Source organism: Xyrauchen texanus, chromosome 44 (assembly GCF_025860055.1).
Source record: "Xyrauchen texanus isolate HMW12.3.18 chromosome 44, RBS_HiC_50CHRs, whole genome shotgun sequence".
Lineage (NCBI taxonomy): Eukaryota > Metazoa > Chordata > Actinopteri > Cypriniformes > Catostomidae > Xyrauchen > Xyrauchen texanus.
In genome coordinates, this window is record NC_068319.1 from 8940573 (window position 1) to 8959835 (window position 19263).

The 19263-nt window shown below is 38.8% G+C and overlaps 1 protein-coding gene across 10 annotated transcripts in view; it reads left to right on the forward strand.

The window, feature by feature from the left end:
• The window catches only part of myo18aa (myosin XVIIIAa), a 65227-nt gene that overhangs the window by 23709 nt on the left and 22255 nt on the right, over positions 1-19263 (forward strand). For 4 of the 10 annotated variants that reach the window (XM_052117151.1, XM_052117158.1, XM_052117156.1 and 1 more), the window contains exons 1-21: positions 4646-4788; positions 6050-6198; positions 6836-6876; positions 8649-9620; positions 10244-10321; positions 10504-10560; positions 10992-11057; positions 11743-11830; positions 12431-12537; positions 12646-12822; positions 12913-13123; positions 13591-13733; positions 13842-13942; positions 14237-14300; positions 14378-14522; positions 15653-15817; positions 16951-17041; positions 17129-17321; positions 17481-17567; positions 17703-17844; positions 18939-19098. In XM_052117151.1, coding sequence (XP_051973111.1) covers positions 6162-6198; positions 6836-6876; positions 8649-9620; positions 10244-10321; positions 10504-10560; positions 10992-11057; positions 11743-11830; positions 12431-12537; positions 12646-12822; positions 12913-13123; positions 13591-13733; positions 13842-13942; positions 14237-14300; positions 14378-14522; positions 15653-15817; positions 16951-17041; positions 17129-17321; positions 17481-17567; positions 17703-17844; positions 18939-19098 — 3125 coding nt within the window. In that variant the 5' untranslated portion in view covers positions 4646-4788; positions 6050-6161. Of the gene's footprint in view, positions 1-4410; positions 4511-4645; positions 4837-6049; positions 6199-6835; positions 6877-8648; positions 9621-10243; positions 10322-10503; positions 10561-10991; positions 11058-11742; positions 11831-12430; positions 12538-12645; positions 12823-12912; positions 13124-13590; positions 13734-13841; positions 13943-14236; positions 14301-14377; positions 14523-15652; positions 15818-16950; positions 17042-17128; positions 17322-17480; positions 17568-17702; positions 17845-18938; positions 19099-19263 lie in introns of those variants that run through there. The other 6 variants (XM_052117157.1, XM_052117160.1, XM_052117153.1 and 3 more) reach the window with 5 other exon arrangements.

Genomic DNA, 19263 nt, shown 5'->3' on the forward strand with positions numbered 1-19263 from the left:
ATTCAATAAAATCCTGATGCTTAAAATCAGGTCCAGCCCTATTTTATTTTCCACTGACTTATTTTTCGGTCATATATAAATGACATTACAGAAGTTAAATGCATTTGAATGTCATTGTTTCATCTGTAATTAAAATAACTATTAATATGCCATATATATATTATTATTATTATTATTATTATTATGTCTTCAGTCTGACTAATTGTGTAGCTTGCTAAAACAATTTCATAAACCTGGTGAAACCCTTTGAGATTACAGTTTTAGAAATTAACTTGTAAATCAATTATTGTCCCAGAGAATTTGAGGGGCATTTTTTTATCTTTTTGAGGGAATTTCTTTTCTAACCAAAAGAAACTGTCTCTCATCCGTTTATGTAAAATAAATTACATTTAATTAATGCAAAATCTCTATATTGAATTTGTATTACCTGTTACCCTAAGAATTCAATCAAAATCAACTCATATGATATATGTCTATAACTAGGACTATAATAAAATATTAAGCAGCACTGTATATATATCAGATGTTCCAAACTAAAATACAGAAGAAACACATTTTGAATTTAGTTTTTTGTTTTTGTTTGACATTTTAGCCTTAAACCCCTCTTAAGTGCTGACACTGGTTTCTTGTATTGTTTACTTGCTGATTTGGATTCTCATCTACACTTTTTCCATAACGTAAATGTTATGTAAATCACAAAGCAAAGAGAACCAGACACTTTGCTGTCATGTGTCTGCAGGGCTGATGCCCTCTGGGTTTATCTGAATAAGAAAAACATGATTTTTTTTTTTTTGCTATCTTTGTGCAATAGTGTATGGTTTTGTAAAGCAGGTGTTTAAATTGGTTTCACAGGAATGTGTGATTTGAGGATCCACCTCTTCTCATATCATGCTACATCACTACTTGTTATTTAAAATGCGTTGCTTGTTATACATAGTTAGTGCATTATAGAGTGTTAACAGAGCACGCCCTCTCTTTCAGCCATCCTTGCTATTGAAGTATTTTTCACATAAATGTTTTTGATCATAAGAGTTTTAAGCCATGAACCAAACCAACCAACTCAGAGGTGTAACATACCATTACCAACTTTTATTGTGATGCCAAAAAATATTTGAAAATTGCACCAAAAGACTGTGTACCTTATGTCTTTCAAGAAGGATTTAACCACAATCTAATGAAGCACTGTGAATGACAATCACAATAATGTATTAATAATATATATAGAATCAGTATATTGCAAAATATTCAGATAAATACAAAAATATAAGTAGCATGAGAGTGTAGAGAGATTGACGTTATTAATGGAAGTGATCGATCCCTGCTGGGCTCTTTTGTCACAGTTTGTTTGCAGCGATTCTCTGATTGGTGGGAGTTCACTCTCAGGATCATGGCTAGTGTAGTTCTTCACCAGACATTCCACTATTAAAGATGATTTTGTTTTTAATAATAAGTTGAAATAACACAGATTGGTGGCTTTAACAGAAGGTAATACCGTCAGTTAATATCCTTTGATCTCATGGTACGTCTGTCTTATAAGATTGAAAAGTTATCATTAATAATCATTTCCCATATGGATAAAATGAATGGGATTTTTACTTCTTGAACCAGACTGTTGTACTCTTGAAAAAGCTACACTATTTTAAAAACAGCTGAGCTTCTGTTGTACTACTGACTACATGATTAGATTAATAGTGGCACTACTTCTAGCTAGCTGCTCTTCAACACAGTTTGCCATCCATGCCAGTTAAAATTTAGAAGTTCCTAAGAACTTTATGATTAAATGTTTCATTCTATAGACCTTAGATATAGATATAGCCAATGTAGACACCGTATTTACTTTGATGTAAACTAAAACTAGGCTGTGAGGAATAGTACTGTCCATTTAATATATTGCATGTCCTAGGCTGTACCGCCGCTCCCTACACGCATACTACGCAGTTGCGTAGGGCACCAACTCCCTAGGGGGGGCACCATTTTACCTTAGGAGGGCACCAGAATGCCCACCGGCTGCCCTTACTCTAGTTATATGTTATTCAAGGACCCAAAAGCAGTTGTAGAACACAGACGATCGCTTCACGCTCATATCACGTGAACCTCCCCTTGGAACTCGGTGTAGGGCATCAATTTGGCCAGTGGCGGCCCTGGTCCTAGTTCACATCTAATTTTCATAACCCATGTTTTCCATTGTTGTTAATATCCACTAGGAATTTGTGGGAAGACTGATTTGTAATGTATCATCAGCTGAACGATGCAACATATTAAACATGTATGCCATCAGATTGTAAAAATGCCATCAAACCTAAGGTCTGTGTCCTGGATTCCCCTCACTGATCCTGATTACAAGGATCAACTCAGTTCTCCTTGCTGTCTCTTTTCATCGTCTGATGCTTTTATTCTAGATTTTATGAAATGAGTCTTGAATGTATAATGTATATAAGTGAAGATGAATTGGACTGTGTGGCAGAATTGCTGCATTACCACTCCCTATTAGTAAAAGGTGGAGTAGCAAAAACTGCTAAGAATAGAGTCAGCTAGGCTTAAAAGGAGGGAGGTGCCATGGTTCATTACCATAGTAACAGGTAGGCTATTAGGTGGGGCTTAAATTATGTTTAGACCTCCCACTTTTGTGTAACTGAGTACCGGTTTTGAAGTGATCATGTTTGTTACACTCCTAAACTCTGCACTTCATCATACGGGTAATGTAAGTTTTGATGTGAATGTCAGTGCATGTGATGTTTGCCCCTACCCCCTTTTTCAGTCTACTTTATCTGCATCTCTAATCCCTATAGTTGGGAAATTAAAGACTATTGTAGACGTTTGGTGGAGTACACATGAGTACTTTTTTTTTTTATTTTTTTTTATCCTATTTTTACAGCATTGAAGTCTTGAATACTGCTGAAGAACTGCTCTTAGTGAAAAGGAAAATTCACTGATTCATTAGGGTCTTCTTAGAAAAAGCCAAGAGATCCATCGTTACAGGGAGCTAATCAGATTAAGGAGCCCACCATGTCCTCCATTGAAAAAATCCAACCCATTTGTCCTGAATTTCAGAGCTGATATGATGCGACAGGATGGGTCTGGGCTGACCTACAACCCCACCAACATACAAGTCCTCATGGTGGCTTTGTATGTACTTGGGGATCATTATAATCACTTTTTATGTTTGTTCATGTTGTGACTAGTGGTTGTTGTGAGTGTTGTAATGGGAGCCTGCAGGTACGTGATTGCTGTGCAGTGTGTAAACCTCACTCCCCTGGCCTCAAGAGGTGCACTAGTGACTGACGCTAGAGGCTGTAGCCTTTAGCCTCCTCGTTAGCATGTCTGCCTCCCATGCTGGAGATGCCGGTTCGAATCCTGCTCCGAGCGGGTCGAGCAGTACCAGTTACATGAGCAGGGTTGGGGAGTAAGGGAATACATGTAACAGGATAACATATTTAAAATACAAAATATTAGTAACTATATATTCCAATAGTTGCAATTTATATAGCTGGTAATGATTTGATGGACATGATTGGAGGTATCATTCATGTCCATAGCAAAAACGGTGCAGAACGAGTTTAATATTTACAGTTAGGAGTTTGTTGAAATACCTAACTTAAAGAAATATATTCTCTTATCATTTACTCACCCACATGCCATCCCAGATGTGTACGACTTTCTTTCTTCTGCAGAATACAAACAAAGATTTTTAGAAAAATATCTCACCTCTGTAGGTCCATACAATCAAGTGAATTGTGGCCAGAACTTTCAAACTACAAAAAGGTTCAGATAAAGGCAGCATAAAAGTAATCTTTATGACTCCAGTTGCTAAATATATGTCTTTAAAAGCAATATAATAGGTGTGGAAATATTGAAATACAGATAAATATTGAAGTCCTTTTTTACCTTAAATCTCCAGTTTCACTTTATCAATTTTAAAGTGAAAATGGAGATTTGGCTTATTGTAAAACAAGATTTAAATATTGATCCGTTTCTCATCCCAAGTGATTGCATCACTTCAGAAGACATATATTAAACCACTGGTGTCCTATAGATTACTTTTTTTGGAGCTTCAAAGTTCTGGCCACCATTCAGTTGCATTGTATGGGCCTACAGAGCAGAGATATTCTTCTAAAAATATTTTTTTTCCCTGCTGAATACAAACAGAAATTCATATACATCTGTGATGGCATGAGTTGAGTAAATGATAAAATAATTTAAATTTTTTGTGTGAACTATCCCTTTTAGTGAGCAAAAGCAATATTGAGGCTTGCTTTTGCAAAAAAGGACTAGTAAAGACCGGCAAATTAAATTAACTTACTGGATGAAGTGTGCACAATTCCTCCCTCTGGTGGATCTTTGAGGAACTGCAGGATTTGTTTTATTCAAGACTTGTGGCAGTGCTGTGGTGGTGGGATTTGTTCTTGTAGTCTCTGTTGATGAAGTCTGAGTTTATTGAATTGGCTTGGATTTTCTGAAAAGTCAGTTTATCCACTTGATTCCATTTTGTCATTACCAGCAAAGATTAAAGGTTTGTATGTGTGTGTGTGTGTGTGCGTTCGTGCTTGTGTGTGTTTGGGGTCAGAGGAGCACTGGGGTGCATGGTTATTTATAGCCTGAGTGTCCTGCAGCAGCTGTCACCCTCCCTCTCCAGCCTGCACTGCTACGCAACTTCTTTGTCGTAATGTCCTGCCCAATGTTGAGCTCTGCTCAAGACTTCTGCCCATGGATATCCACCTGAGCACGCACGCTGGCCTGCTTTTCACAACAGACGGAGGGAATTCGAGGCATCCGCTGTGTGTTTGACAGGTATCAGAGTGAGGATTTAGTCTTCAGGACAGCCTAGTGTGGGTGTAGGTGTGTTGTGGTTACTTCACATCGGGGCCTCTTGTCAATTGCTCTATTTATAGTGAATGTTCTGGTGTGTGATAAATGCTCAGCCATGTCTACTGCTAGCCTGACCAGCACTTTCACAATTGGGTTGGTTCAGCTCTGTTGATTCTGATATAAATTGATTCAATAAGGCCATATTATTTAAAAAATATGTTATTTTCTTTGTTTGAAAAACAAACTTTACTGTAGTACAACATAAAGTCAGGTCAACTTTGGCCAAGAACTGGCCATTCGAAGGGAAGGGACCATCTGACTAACATGTAAAACAACAAACCACAGTTCACTTTTATTTTAGGTGAGATTTTTACTAATTTAAATCTAATATAATTATAGCATAGCAGAATAAACAGGTTTAGTTAAGGCTTTTTAATTTAGTTACTAGTAAAGGAACGTTACTGGTTTAAAGTTAATCTCAATCAGCAGTATTTGTGGCATAATGTTGATTACCACAAAAAATTAATCAGAGTCGTCCCTCTTTTAAAAAAAGCTAAACTTACAATGGAAGTGAATGGGGCCAATCTATAAATGTTAAAATACTTACCATTTCAAAAGTATAACCACAAGACATAAACAATATGCATGTAATTATGATTTTTCTGTGTAAAGTTAGAGCCAATTTTACAACTTAATTCTCATGAAGACGTAACACTAACAGATCTAATCCTAACAGAAGAATTAAGTGCTATTATACAATTATAAGCTTCACACTTCTTCCAAAAAGTGCCTCCATTCACTTTCATTGTAAGTGCCTCACAGTACCCTCGATTTTTGCTAAGGAAAAATTTCAAATAATTTTTTGGTAATCAACTTTATGCATTAAATGCTTTCGATTGAACTTCACTTGTATTGAACGTGGAATATGCCTTTAAGGAAAACTCTGGAATATCTTTCAATGATTCAATTTCTTGAACCTTTTGACTTTAATTGGTCAAAAATCCATCAATTAGTTCTTCATAAACTAATGACAGCAGCACCTCCTGTCGCTCTTTTCTAAGTTTACCATATTCACTACTAAGCCACTTTCAGACATAATTAAAGCTGCATCATTTCAGTATTATATTGTTGTGTGGTTGTTTGACTGACTGAGTGTCATGTTGTACTTTAAGTCTAAATGAAGCTTCCATTTCACTGTAACTTTAACATATTTGATTTCCATCCCTCCTTTGCTCTCTTGTAGCTATTTAGAAGACCTGTTGATATCTCTCATCTGTTCTGCATTTCACCAGTTCTGTATACTGCCTTTGCCCCAGCCCATCTCTCCTCTCCTCTCCTGAGCTGTCTGTTTCTCAATGGCCTTCTCATCTCGTTTCTCATTTTGGGAGAAAAAGGGAAGTATAGTTTTATATCTGTTCATGTGTATTAACTTTTTGTTTACATAAGACATGGTGTTTGAAATAGAAGAGGCCCACTTTAAATGTATGTCAAGTTTTTATACCCATTTTCACCCTTTCTCTGACCCTCAAAATTAAATGTGGTACTTTTTGTGACTTCATATATCTTAACTCTTTTGAACTGTTTTATTTCAAAAGATGAAGGAAAATTTAATTCCTAATGATAATGACCCCTTTAAAGTGTGCTTGATTTCATATTATAATAGTGACTTATAGTGTCCCTAATCCATGTTCAGCATATACTTTAGCATTAGGTGTGCGTGCGCGCGCGCGCGCGTGTGGGTGGGTGGATGGAGTGGGCTTTAGTCAATGAGAGATCAAAATGATAGAGGTTAGTCTTCAGTCTGACAAAGGGATAATGAGCAAATCTTCCTGACCTTTGTCTCTGTGTGTTCACATTCCCTGAACAAACAGGAATGCCCAGCACATAGTGATACAAAAAGCTGTCACTTTGTACATAGGAAGAATATAGGGTGAACAGGGTTAGTTAGAGGGCCCATCCAGCACATATCTCAGGTCTGTTGGTTTAATCTCTGGTTTAATTGTACTATTGTGTACATCTGCCCTCCTACAGGTCAAAGATGAAAATGTACCAGGTGCCAAAGGCTCCAGTGTAAGTGAGCAGTGTCTTTGTTACTTTATGACTCCGATTTCAGATGGGTATCTGATCTGAGATCAGACAAGATCACATTTCCCAGCTTAGCACTCCTCTGCATTGTTATTTTGACTGTGGTTTCATTCTAAAACACATATTGTGTGTAATTTGCATATACTGTATCATTAGGAGGTTAAAAATATGAGGTTGTTTAGAAAATGGTTTGTGACCCTAGGTGTGAACTGAGAATTTAAAGATGAGTTAAATCTCGAAGATGACACTGGTCTTTCTCCTTTGGAAAGCAATTGTTCTCCTCCGTTATTATGGTAGGATAAAAAGATTTCTCTATATATATTCTTTATCAAGATGAAATTGAGTAGAATAGTATGAGCTGATGCAAACAGAAAATAAGTTGTTTTTTAAAGGGCTTGTTCACCCTAAAAAAATACATGAATAAAAAATAAATAAAACCATGTATGACTTGCTATCTTCTGTGGAACACAGAAGGAGACATTAGACATTATGTCTCAGTCACCATTCATTTTAATTGCATTTTTCCCCTTTTAATGAATGTTATCGAGGCTGCCATTTTCAGCATCAGCTTTTTGTGTTCCATGGAAAAAAAGAACGTTTTGAAGGTTTAGATCAGAGTTATCATTTTTGAATGTTTGTATGAGGCTGTACTGCTGCCTTACTCTAGTGGGTGGGGCCTGTTGACATAATGTCTTGCCCTCTTCCTCCAATCACAGCAGAGGTGGGAGGGGCAGCTTGAGAAGGAAAGAGAGGGAAAGACAAGGGGGAAGCACGTAAAGGATGCTGCGCTAAGGATGTGTGTGTGTGTGTGTGTGTGTATGTCTGAAGCAAACGTGTGTGAGGTTTGCAAGTCATCATGGAGATGGCGGGCTGGAGGCCTGTCCGGCGCGCTCAGAGCACTGCTGTCGCTTTCATTGGGCCGCAGGAGGCTTTGCACAGTTGGAGGAGCACCAGCATCATCACCTTTAGGATAGATATGAAGGTCTGTGTCAACACAAGAGCTCATTGTTAGTATCTCTGACTAAAGTTTGATTTGTGGTCTGAAAGGCTCTGAATCTTTCTGGTTCTGAATTGTGCATAGTGGGCAGTATGTGTGAGAAAGAGAGAGACTGAGAGAAGCCTAGGGCCTGTGTGGTTCATCCTGTAGAGATTCCAGGGCTGTGAGCCAACGATGCACTGCAGTGACCTTAATTACTGTGTTTGTGTGTAAACCTGCCTTACTTTGCTGAAAAAAGGACTTCACAGTTTCTGGTCATTTGGAAGAAAGAGCAGAGGTTTTCAGATGAACTTGGAGTATTTGGTGAGTGGTATGCAATAGATAAACTCTTCCATTCCTTACTGCTGGGCTGGAGAGTGTGAAGACCATCTGAGGCCATGATCACACTATTATGTTTGAAAAATGCATAAATTTATCTATGTTTATACCACTTATCCACACTAGTGCGGTGTTTTAAAAACACTTCATTACCGCATACTTTAGGAAACAATGGTGTAAGGACTCTGAAAACAAAAACAGATTAGTGTGGATGTGGCATAATATTCAGAACAGAACTCCTATCTGAAATCTGTTATCTTTTGGGGAAATTTGTGCATCTCTTGAATTATTTTCCCTGTGGAATTTTGCTTTAGCTGTTATAGAGAATATCATAGGTTTTTGAGATTTATAACGTTTGTTAGCTGCAGTACATTTCTGTAAACAGGTGCTTGTTTTGTGGTGACATCTGTACGTGTGTGTGTATTTGGGGTTGTGTGAACAGTCGGACAGTGAGAACAGTCCATCGCAGACAGCGGTGAGTGGTGCAACCGATCAGCGTTCAGTGGCACCAAACCAAGAGCGCTCACCAATTGAAGACCAGCAAAGCAACCGCTGCATGAATGGGCGTCATGGTGGTGTGGAGTCCGACTCATTGGCGAGGACAGGAATGAATGCGGCACAGAGGGTTACGCCAAAAATGGGATCAGTAGAACAGGCTTCTTCTTCCACGTCAGTTCCCAAATCAAGCCCCCTCCAAACTGGCCGCTCCAAGGATAGAGACGACCTTTCTGCTGGTTTGACAAGCCTAATGGGCCGTGCGAGGACTAAAGAACACCGGTCTCGTTCGAGGGCTGCTGAACACAAAGAAACCCCAAAACAGGTCAAAGAAAGTCAGATCTCTTCAGAGGAGGCAAAAGAGGAAACCCAAACATCCGTGCCTAACTCTGCATCCAGTTCACCTGCTTCTAAAGTGGACCCTCTTGCACCTCCCTCTGGATTCATTCCACCTGCCAAGCCCAACCCACTCGCTCCACCCACTGGGTTCATCCTAGCTCCTAAACCCAACCCTTCCACTCAACTTGCATCCAAACCTGATCCTCTGGCCCCACCTGCTGGATTCATCCCATCTCCTAAACCCAACCCCCTGACTCAGCTGACATCCAAACTTGATCCTCTGGCCCCACCTGCTGGATTCATCCCATCTCCTAAACCCAACCCCCTGACTCAGCTGACATCCAAATCTGATCCTCTGGCCCCACCAAACGGATTCATCCCAGCTCCAAAATCCAACCCCACCTCTCAACCTCCATCTAAACCTGATCCTCTGGCACCACCAATGGGATTTGTTCCCACCCCAAAGCGAGACCCATTTGCGCCAGTGTCAGGATTCATCCCCAAGCCCAAAGTGGACCCATTAGCACCCCCTGCAGGCTTTATTCCTGTGCCACGGACCACAGCTGTACGAAAGCCAGAGGTACAGACTGCACGTGTTTCTGAATGCTTTTCAAATGCATGTTTGTTCAGCAAGACAACAGTGTTAGTGGATACATGAAAGAAACCAAATCTGGAAGATTGATTGAAAGACTAACATCTCACCATATCTCATAATAATTGCTGTTCTTCGCCCTCGTGTAAAGTACACTGCAACATGCTGTCATTAACCTTATGAAGTGGATTGAAGTGGTAACTCTGAAACCACTTGATTACTGATTTTGACTCTTGAAATCATTGTCTAAAGCACATAATCTCTGGGTTACCTTTCAAACCCCACATCAGATTTAACATCCTGTTAATAGGTAGAACTCATATAAAAATTTAAGGAATGTTGTGGCTCATGGAGGATATATTGGACTAATAATTAATTGGCAGTGAGCATGTCAATTCCAAACTTTCTTTTTTTGTAAATTTAAGATGCAATTTTGGTGTGTGATGTTTGGATTGGAACTCTTACTGCATGTGAATTTGTTTGCTCCCATGGTTCTGTGTGGGATGGGCCTTATTTTACTGGCTTCTGGCATGGTTGTGGAGTGTCTACTCATTTGGATGTGTTTCCATGCAAATGTACTGACAACCAGCGTATGTGATGTTGCTGTGAAGGTTAAGGGAGTGTCAAAACCTTCGGCTGCTCCTGCAGGAAAACTTCCATCCCAGAGTGCCTTTGTCGACAACCAGCAGGTTTGTGTTCTGCAACTGGCAAGTTGACTTGTATGTATGAGAAAATGAAGGTTTTTAGCTGTGGTTTTGAGAGAGTATTGTCTGAAAATGAAACCTAGTTGGTTTGAGAATAGTCACACTGCTGATCCTATTGTTGTCATGATAAATTTACCTTCACTGACCCTGTTTGGTTCCATCTGTAGGGGTCTCCACTGATGCCCATTTCAGAGAATCACAAACATCTGGAGCAGAACTTTACTGTAAAGCCTCCTGTTATCACAGTCTTTCTTTCTTTCTTTCACTATATATTTTGCTTTTCCTTTAATTCTTTCTTTTGCCCTTTATATCTTTTGCTTTCTTTTGCCCTTTCTTTTCTCCTTTCTTTCACTCTTTATTTTTTTTAGCTTCTTTCAGTCTCTTTCTTGCATTCATCTTTCCTTCTTACCTTCCTTTCTTTAAGTGTTTAATTAAAATTCACTTGATGATTTTATTTTTTTTTTGTCCTGTTGAGGTCATTGTCTGGTATTGATCTGATTTGACAAATGTCTAAGTAATTGCAACTTTGTAAGGTGCTTTAATAGCTGCCTCTTGCCCTAGTTGTATTAATTCTATGGCCTCTTTCCTGTGAAAACATATGTATAACTATCTAAAAACTGACCTCCGCTGTGTTGGCTTTTTCTGGCCCACTCAGGCCAAGGCAGCTGAGGACCCTGTGGCTCTCCTGCAGGTTGCTCATGAATCTGCCAGTCTGTCTAAGGTTTGTTCACTGCTCTGCCTGTGTCTTATGTCAGTCTCAGAAGAGTTAAATAGTAAATTGTAGTAAGGAACCAAATAGTGGTCTGTCATAGTTCAAGACTGACTATTTGGTTTTACTCCTCTCTGTATTGAATTAACAGTTGGAATCCTGCCTTTGCATCTGTATGTTTGCTTGTGTTTGGTTTTCTGTGTGTTCATTTTTTGGCTGATGCTTGTGTGTAAAGAGAACTTGTTTTTGATTAGTGATAGTTGATAAAGTATTGCTGCTGATTGGCACTGTTGTGCAATATCAAAACACAGTAACTACATTTTTAGTCAAAATTTAGTTAACTTATGACCAAAATCAGGTCTCTATAATGTGACGGATGGGTTATGCTCAGCTATGTCCAGATTCAGAGCAAACAGAATGTAGGAAATGTAGGTATGAAAAAATCCACACTAAAATCAAATAACCTTAAAGCCATTTTGTTTTTATTGTACAGTGCTGCAACTGTTTTGTTGTGCTTGAGATTATGTATTCTTTAAATTATCCAAAATAAACCAACATTTTCATTTCAACATCTCAGACCGTTTTCATTTCTAAAGCCACACTTACAACTGGATGTCACTGTCACAGTATCTAACCTAAAAACAGGACGAAAAAGTAATCAAACGTGTTCTGACTTCTTTTTCCTCCCTTGCTACAGGTGAAGACAGAGGAGCAGCTTGCTGCAGAAAAGGCCTGGTACAACACTGAGAAGGTGTGGCTAGTCCATAAAGATGGCTTCTCTTTGGGTTTGTACCTAAAGTCTTGCATGATGAATGTATGAACATTACATTTATATAGTGTTTTTCTGACACTACACTCAAAGCACTTTACACCATGAACATTTTTGGTCTCTCCTCAATCACCACCAGTGTGCAGCCATAGTGCACTCACCACATATTGGTGGAGAGGAGAAAGTGATACTGCCAATTAATGGCTGGGGATTATTAGGAAGCCATGACTGATAATGGTGGGAATTTGGCCAGGACACCAAGGATATTTTTAATGATTACATGTATTCAGGACTTCAGTTTAACATCTCATCCAAAGGTGTCCCATCACTATATTGTGGCATTAGGAGCTACACAGTCCACAGGGTGAGTCCTGCATGACTCCCTGATACCTTTTCCAGCAGCATCCTTAGTTTTCCCAGGAGGTCTCCCATCCTGGTACTGGCCAGGCTCAGCACTGCTTAGCTTCAGTAGGCAACCAGTCTTGCGCTACATGGTGACATGTCTTCTGGCCAATGATGATAACTAGCCCAGTTCAAGTGATAAAATGTTTTACTGTATGCTGAGATTTTTTAATACAGCTTGTTTATAGTCTATATTTTTGGTTTGTCTCTATAGCAACTCAACTCAAGATGGACCCGGGTTCTCTTCCAGAGGGAAAAGTGAAGGTCAGACTGGAGCATGATGGAACATTACTGGAAGTTGACGAGGAAGATGTGGAGAAGGTGGGTCGAGTGGTCCCTCTTCATTTACTCATCCATCCAAATATAATATTCAAATTATCTTAATATAATATTTCAAATGATCTTATCTATCTCATGTCTGTCTGTCAGGCAAATCCCCTGTCATATGATAGAGTGGAGGATCTGTCGTCTCTTCTTTATCTCAACGAGTCCAGCATTCTTCACACTCTGCGTCAGCGCTTTGGCGGCAACCTGATTCACACTTATGCTGGGTCCAACCTGCTTGTGATTAATCCTCTCAGCTTCCCTGCCATGTATTCAGAGAAGGTATACATTTTTACAAAAAAATCCTAAACTTAACGTTGTGTTAATGCATGGAGAAATGGAATGAGATGAACTGCTGTCTGTTTGTGTCAGGTGATGCAGATGTTTAAGGGCTGCAGGAGAGAGGAAACGGCTCCTCATGTCTTTGCTATAGCACAGTCTGCATATCGTCAGCTGCTGACCACACGTCAGGACCAGACCATCGTGCTGCTGGGCAGGAGTGGTAGTGGAAAGACCACGAACAGCCAGCACCTATTGCAGTACCTAGTCACCATCGCAGCAGGCAGTGGGAAAGTGTACTCTGGTAAGGAGGTGGAGCCTTTGTAGATTGTCCTCCTTCGTTTCCCAGATTTTAATTGTGTCTTTGGATAAAACAAAAATTGTATTATTTGGACAGTGACCAGAGGAGCTCCAGTGTTAATTTTAGACAGCTTTTTGTTTTTGTCCTTTTGAATGTTACTAAAATGACATGTACTATTTTAGTTGAAAAAAAAGAACATATTTTAGTTAAAGATAATGTTAAAAATTACAAAAACATGTGTCAGACTGTAATCAAATATTAAAACATTGAAAAAATATATATAAACATGTATTAATGTAAACATGTTTCAAACAGAAAAGATTTAACAACAAAATAATCATGTGAAAATTGTCCCTGTTATGAAAACTTATGATTATACTAAAGTATTAGCCATGTTTATAGTTATGAGACTGTTAGTAAAATTTCGGTTTTAGACAGTTTAGAATTATATTATATTATATTATCCACAGCTGAAAAATGGCAGGCTGTCTACACTGTTCTGGAGGCATTTGGGAATTGTAGTACAGTCATGAACGGGAATGCCAGCCGCTTCTCACACATAGTCTCTCTCGACTTTGACCAGGCAGGACAGGTGGCCTCTGCATCTGTTCAGGTAGGGTAGAGTGAGGTGATTACTTATAATTTCAATGAAGTTCACATAGGATGGAAACAACAAGGAGATTGACAATTTTGTCTAATTGGTTACATGTCTCTCATATAGACCATGTTGCTGGAGAAGTTCAGGGTGACCAGACGACCAGAGGCAGAGTCAAGCTTCAACGTGTTTTACTATCTGATGGCCGGGGCAGATGCATCTCTAAAGTGAGTTAAAGAAAGAGAGAGAGACACTGCGTATTGATTTGCATACTTTTAAATTAAAGCACAAATTTCTCTAGTGATGATAAAGTAAGGCAGTACGTCTGTATTGGGACATATATGGACATCAACCACATCATACAATTGTGCCTTGACCAAAATACATTTATACATTGCAATTTGAATGCGTTAATTGTGCACTATTAGTCTGACATGCTATATACCGGTAGTATACATTTTATGCAATCTGTGATACATCTAGAGAGAGAACATTGGCTAATTAAAGTTTGTACCATTCAGGACTGAACTGCACTTCAATCACTTTGCTGAGAACAGTGCATTTGGGCTCTTTCCTCCTTCTAAGGTAAGAGATACTATACAAGTTCATCATTAAATGGCAGAACTACAACATACTGTATATCTCTGTGTTTTGTTGTACAGCCTGAGGACAAGCAGAAAGCTGCACAGCAGTTCGCTAAGCTACAAGCTGCCATGAAGGTCCTGGGAATTTCTGGTGAAGAGCAGAAAACAGTGTGGCTGATCTTAGGGGCAATATACCACCTTGGTGCAGCTGGTGCTACAAAAGGTACACCTACTTGCTCCTACAGTGTCTGTCTACACCAGTACTATTGTCTGAATTAGTGAGAAGACATTGGAATAAAAGCACATTAGCCAATATGATCAGTAACCATATTGGCTAATTAAAGATGAATGTATTAATGTGCAGGTGTTTGTTTTATGAACAGAAAATGATTGGTGTGCTTTACTAGTAAATGCTTTTTATTGAGGTTTTGTTTGTTGATGCAGTTTCTGTCGTAGATGAGAAGGGCAATGGATAAGCTTTTGAACAGCTAATGATAGTCACATGAACAGCTAATGAGTGCTTTATCAGCTCATAATCAGCTTGTGATTGACCTGTGATTTTCTCACAATGAGTTCAAGATCTGCTCATGATCAGCCAACCGTTTGCAAAAAATATGATATTAACTTAGATACATTTATAAATTGAGCCAACAGACCTGAATTAAGGTCACAGTGAGTGTTTGTATTTGACATTTGTTTCTCAGAGTGTATTTTTACTTCTGTCCACTAAGAGTCAGCAGAGCCCTTCCAGTCATTTAATCAAGACAGCAAATTACTCTTTGGGCTCTTATGAGCAGGTGGCATGTGTGTTACTGATGTTTACAAACAAATGTCATTTAATCTTCAGTGTTTAACATGGTTTCTCTGTGTACAATAGTTGTTTTGTCTTTAACATTCGAATAATTTGTTTTTATTGCATATTGATGTTGCATGCTGCTGTCCACTTCATAACACAGAGACAGATGCAGGTAAACACTCACACTCTCTCTCTGTCTCTCACACTCTCTCTCTCTCTCTCTCTCTCTCTCTCTCTGTCTATCTGTCTGTGTCTCAGAATGAAAGCAGGTTGTTTTATGTTTATTTTATTTATTTAGCATCCTAATCAAGCTCTGTATATCAGTCTTTCATCTAGCTTTGTGTGTGTTTTTCTCTGATGTTGAAGGCCAGAATGAAAATGTTTGTTCTCTTTGATCATCAATCCAGGAGATGAAAGTTTCTCCTTGTTCTATGAAAACTTGATCAGAGAGCTTTCAGTGTTTGTAAAAACTATTGTCACCGTAATGTGAATGGTGTTCTAAGGATGTTTTGTGGTAACATTGTTCTAATGTGGTTGTGGCTGTTTGACCCCCTCAGCGGGCCGAAAGCAGTTTGCCAGGCACGAGTGGGCACAGAAAGCTTCATATCTCCTGGGCTGCACACTGGAAGAGCTCTCATCCGCCATCTTTAGACTGCAGGGCAAAGGCTCCCTGCCCCGCTCAGCCAGTGTCCGACAGAGTACAGATGATACAGACAGCTTGGGTACCAGTACATAAACTTTTTGAAATATGAATGTATTTTTATTCACTGAATTCCTTTACAGGCACTGGTCTGTAAATGTTTCTGTATATTTTTGTTAGCGATCTTAAAGGAATAGTTCACCCAAAAAATAAAACATTTGTCATTCCAAATCTGTATGGATATTTTTCCATGGAATAGAAAAGTAGAAATATTTGAAGAATTATTGCAATCTTGCCATACAATCATAGGTTCTAGTGACCACATAAAAAACCCCATAATAGCGCCATAAACGTTGTGCTTAGAACATACATTCTAAGTATTCTATTATATTCCAATGCTTTTGAAGTCATATGAAAGCATTGTACTTTTTTGACAGAAAAAGTAACCTAACACAACATGGCATTTTAAATTCTGGATACAAGCGTGGGCTAGACACAAGCTTCAGTGGAGGGTAAAGATTATCAATAAATAACTACTAAATTTTGTTCTGTTTTTCCACACAAAACTACCGTATGACTTTAGAAGGCTTGGTATATTGTGCATTAGTCATATAGATTGCTTTGATGTTTTATTTGCACTTTCTGGAGCGTAAAAGACATGGTCACTATGAACTGCTGTTATATGGCAAAAGCTGTATAAAGATTATTTTTGTGTTCCTTGGAATTAATAACAGCATACAGATTTGAAACAATGTGAGTGTAAGTAAATAGTGAGCCTGTTTACTTGCAGACCAAGACGATGATTACTCTTCTAAAATCAGCTTATTTGAAAAACGGACAAGGTATAAATCCGGTTTTACATGACATTTGAAATAATTGTTATTTTTCTACATTTGATGTCAAACCGTGAAGAGACATGTGCTCAACACCTGCGTGTATTGGATGAGCCGGAAAGGTGTTTACATGGCATGCAAAATCAGTGTCAATGAATGGGCAAAAATCTACCCCTGTCAATAGTGTTATTCATAAGACGTTTATGGCCATCACACCGAAAAAGGAACCTGGTTTATTGCATTTACATGACCTCTTTTGTAGGCTTATAAAGTATAATTGGTGTAAGAACGTGCATGTAAACTCGCTCGGTGACAATTTTAAATGTGATTAATGTTTCCCTTGCTCCTTGTGTTACAAAGCAGTCTTTTTATTGTGTTTCAGCATCGAAAGCGACTGCAGCAGAGTGTTTAGAATCCATGGCGTCTAGTTTATACTCTGAACTTTTCACGCTTCTCATCTCTCTTATTAACAGGTAAGTAGTCAGTGGTCACCATAGTGTAGCAGGAACTTGTTTCAAATCAAGTGAGCCATTCAGATGTCTCTCTCTCTTTGTTTTCAGAGCTCTGAAGTCCAGTCAGCATTCTCTCTGTTCTTTGATGATTGTGGACACTCCAGGATTCCAGAATCCCCGTCAGGTAAAGAACCAGCGTGGAGCCACGTTTGAGGAGCTCTGTCACAATTATGGTCAGGAGCGACTGCAGACGCTTTTCCAAGAGCGAACGTTTGTACAGGAGCTGGAGCGTTACAAAGAGGTGCACATACTCTTAACACAATCATAATGGTCTTACATAATAGTAATGAGTCTTACTCATGAGCTTTAATGTCAGCCTTTATGTGATGAGGCAGAATTATAGTCTATTTGAACAAACTTAACTTCTTTGTGATAAAAGAACTACTCTATTCTCCTTTAGGAAAACATTGAGATCACATTGGATGACCTGGAGCCTAGCCCTTCTCGATCATTAGCTGTGATTGATCAGTCCTCTAGTCAGGCCCTGGTAAGATGCACGTACAGGACATAAATCATTATTTGTGTTTAGAATAAATTAAATGTTCTCAATTTAATGTTAAATGTGTGTTTGATGTTATATTGCACCTTTTAAATAATTATTCAATGTGGGTCTGTGGTTCAGGTACGTACACTATCCCGGACAGATGAGGCGAGGGGTCTGTTCTGGCTGATGGAGGAGGAAGTTCTGCAGCCGGGAGGATCCGAGGACACACTTCTCCAAAGACTCTTCAATTACTACGGCCCTGCAGAGGGGGAGAGCAAAGGTCATACACACATCTTCTTAGCTATGTAAATAATACAAATAATTATACATTATTTGTATTATTATTATTATTATATCTATGAAAATAAATTTGGATTACTGCTGTCAGTCGATTCTATATATTTTTTTTATTGCATAATGTTTTGTAGTTAATCATGATTAATCGCAGATTTTGAAAGTTCTTAAATTTTACACTAAATATAATTATTTTCCAACTGAAATGCATTTATTTCCATCTGAGGAAAGAAAACAAAACAATATGTAACATTATAATGGTTTATTAACATTTTCCAAACAAAGCCTTCCACAACACCAATTCAAGTAACATTCAACATTTCGCAAAGTCTAAGTGGAAGTTTGGTTATTGAAAGAATTATTCTCCCCAATATGTTGCATATTCATTGCAATGGGCATTAAATCTCAAACTCGCATCCTCCACAATATTAATCTGCCGGTATACTGTGGCTATTCACTTTGCTATAGCAATCGTTAGCTGCGTTCATGATTCATGTCAGGGCGGCAACATCAGCGTCAAGCGCCCTTTTAACTCCACATGAAGAGCGCTTGCAGACAAAAATGTCTCATTCTGCGTTTTGGTGATAGTGAAGACGTGATGTGCTACTGTGGTAATTAAAATGCATCTTACATGGGCTGAAAAATACTTGATTTCTATCACAAATCCCATCTGGGCTTGTTTTGTACATAAAATGGTGTTAGGAGGTCCTTTCCCTATCATTTTTTCACTGACACCGAAGCGCTGTTGTGTTGTCAGTGCAATGATGATATAAGCTAATCATAATTACTATAGACAAACCCTAAAAATGCTTTGCATTTTTAGACATTTGGCAGACGCTTTTATCCAAAGCGACTTACAGTGCAATTGTTACAGGGACAATCCCCCCCGGAACAACCTGGAGTTAAGTGCCTTGCTCAAGGGCACAATGGTGGTGGGTGTGGGGTTCGAACCAAGGACCTTCTGATTAACAGCCCTGTGCTTTAGCCACTACGCCACCACCACTCACAATTTCTTTTAAATAAAATACAAACACACATTCTGCCCTGGATTCATGTACTGCATATCTTGTTTTGCTGCAGGTCACACTGTGCTGGTAAAGAGTGAAAACACGCATAACTTCCTGCTCGGCCACAGTCATGGGACAGATTGGGTGGAATACGACACAAATGGTTGGCTGAACCTTGCCAAGCTAAACCCCACCCCGCAAAATGCAGCCAATCTGCTTGCGAATTCCCAGAAGTAAGATTCGCCCACAATCCTTTGCTCTTGTCACCTCCGTATCAATGAGTAAATCAGAATCTACTTAAAGAATAAGTAATAAATTCTATATATTATAAATAATCCATATAAACTATTTTTATAACTATATAACTAATATATATTGTTTTCTAAACAATAACGAAA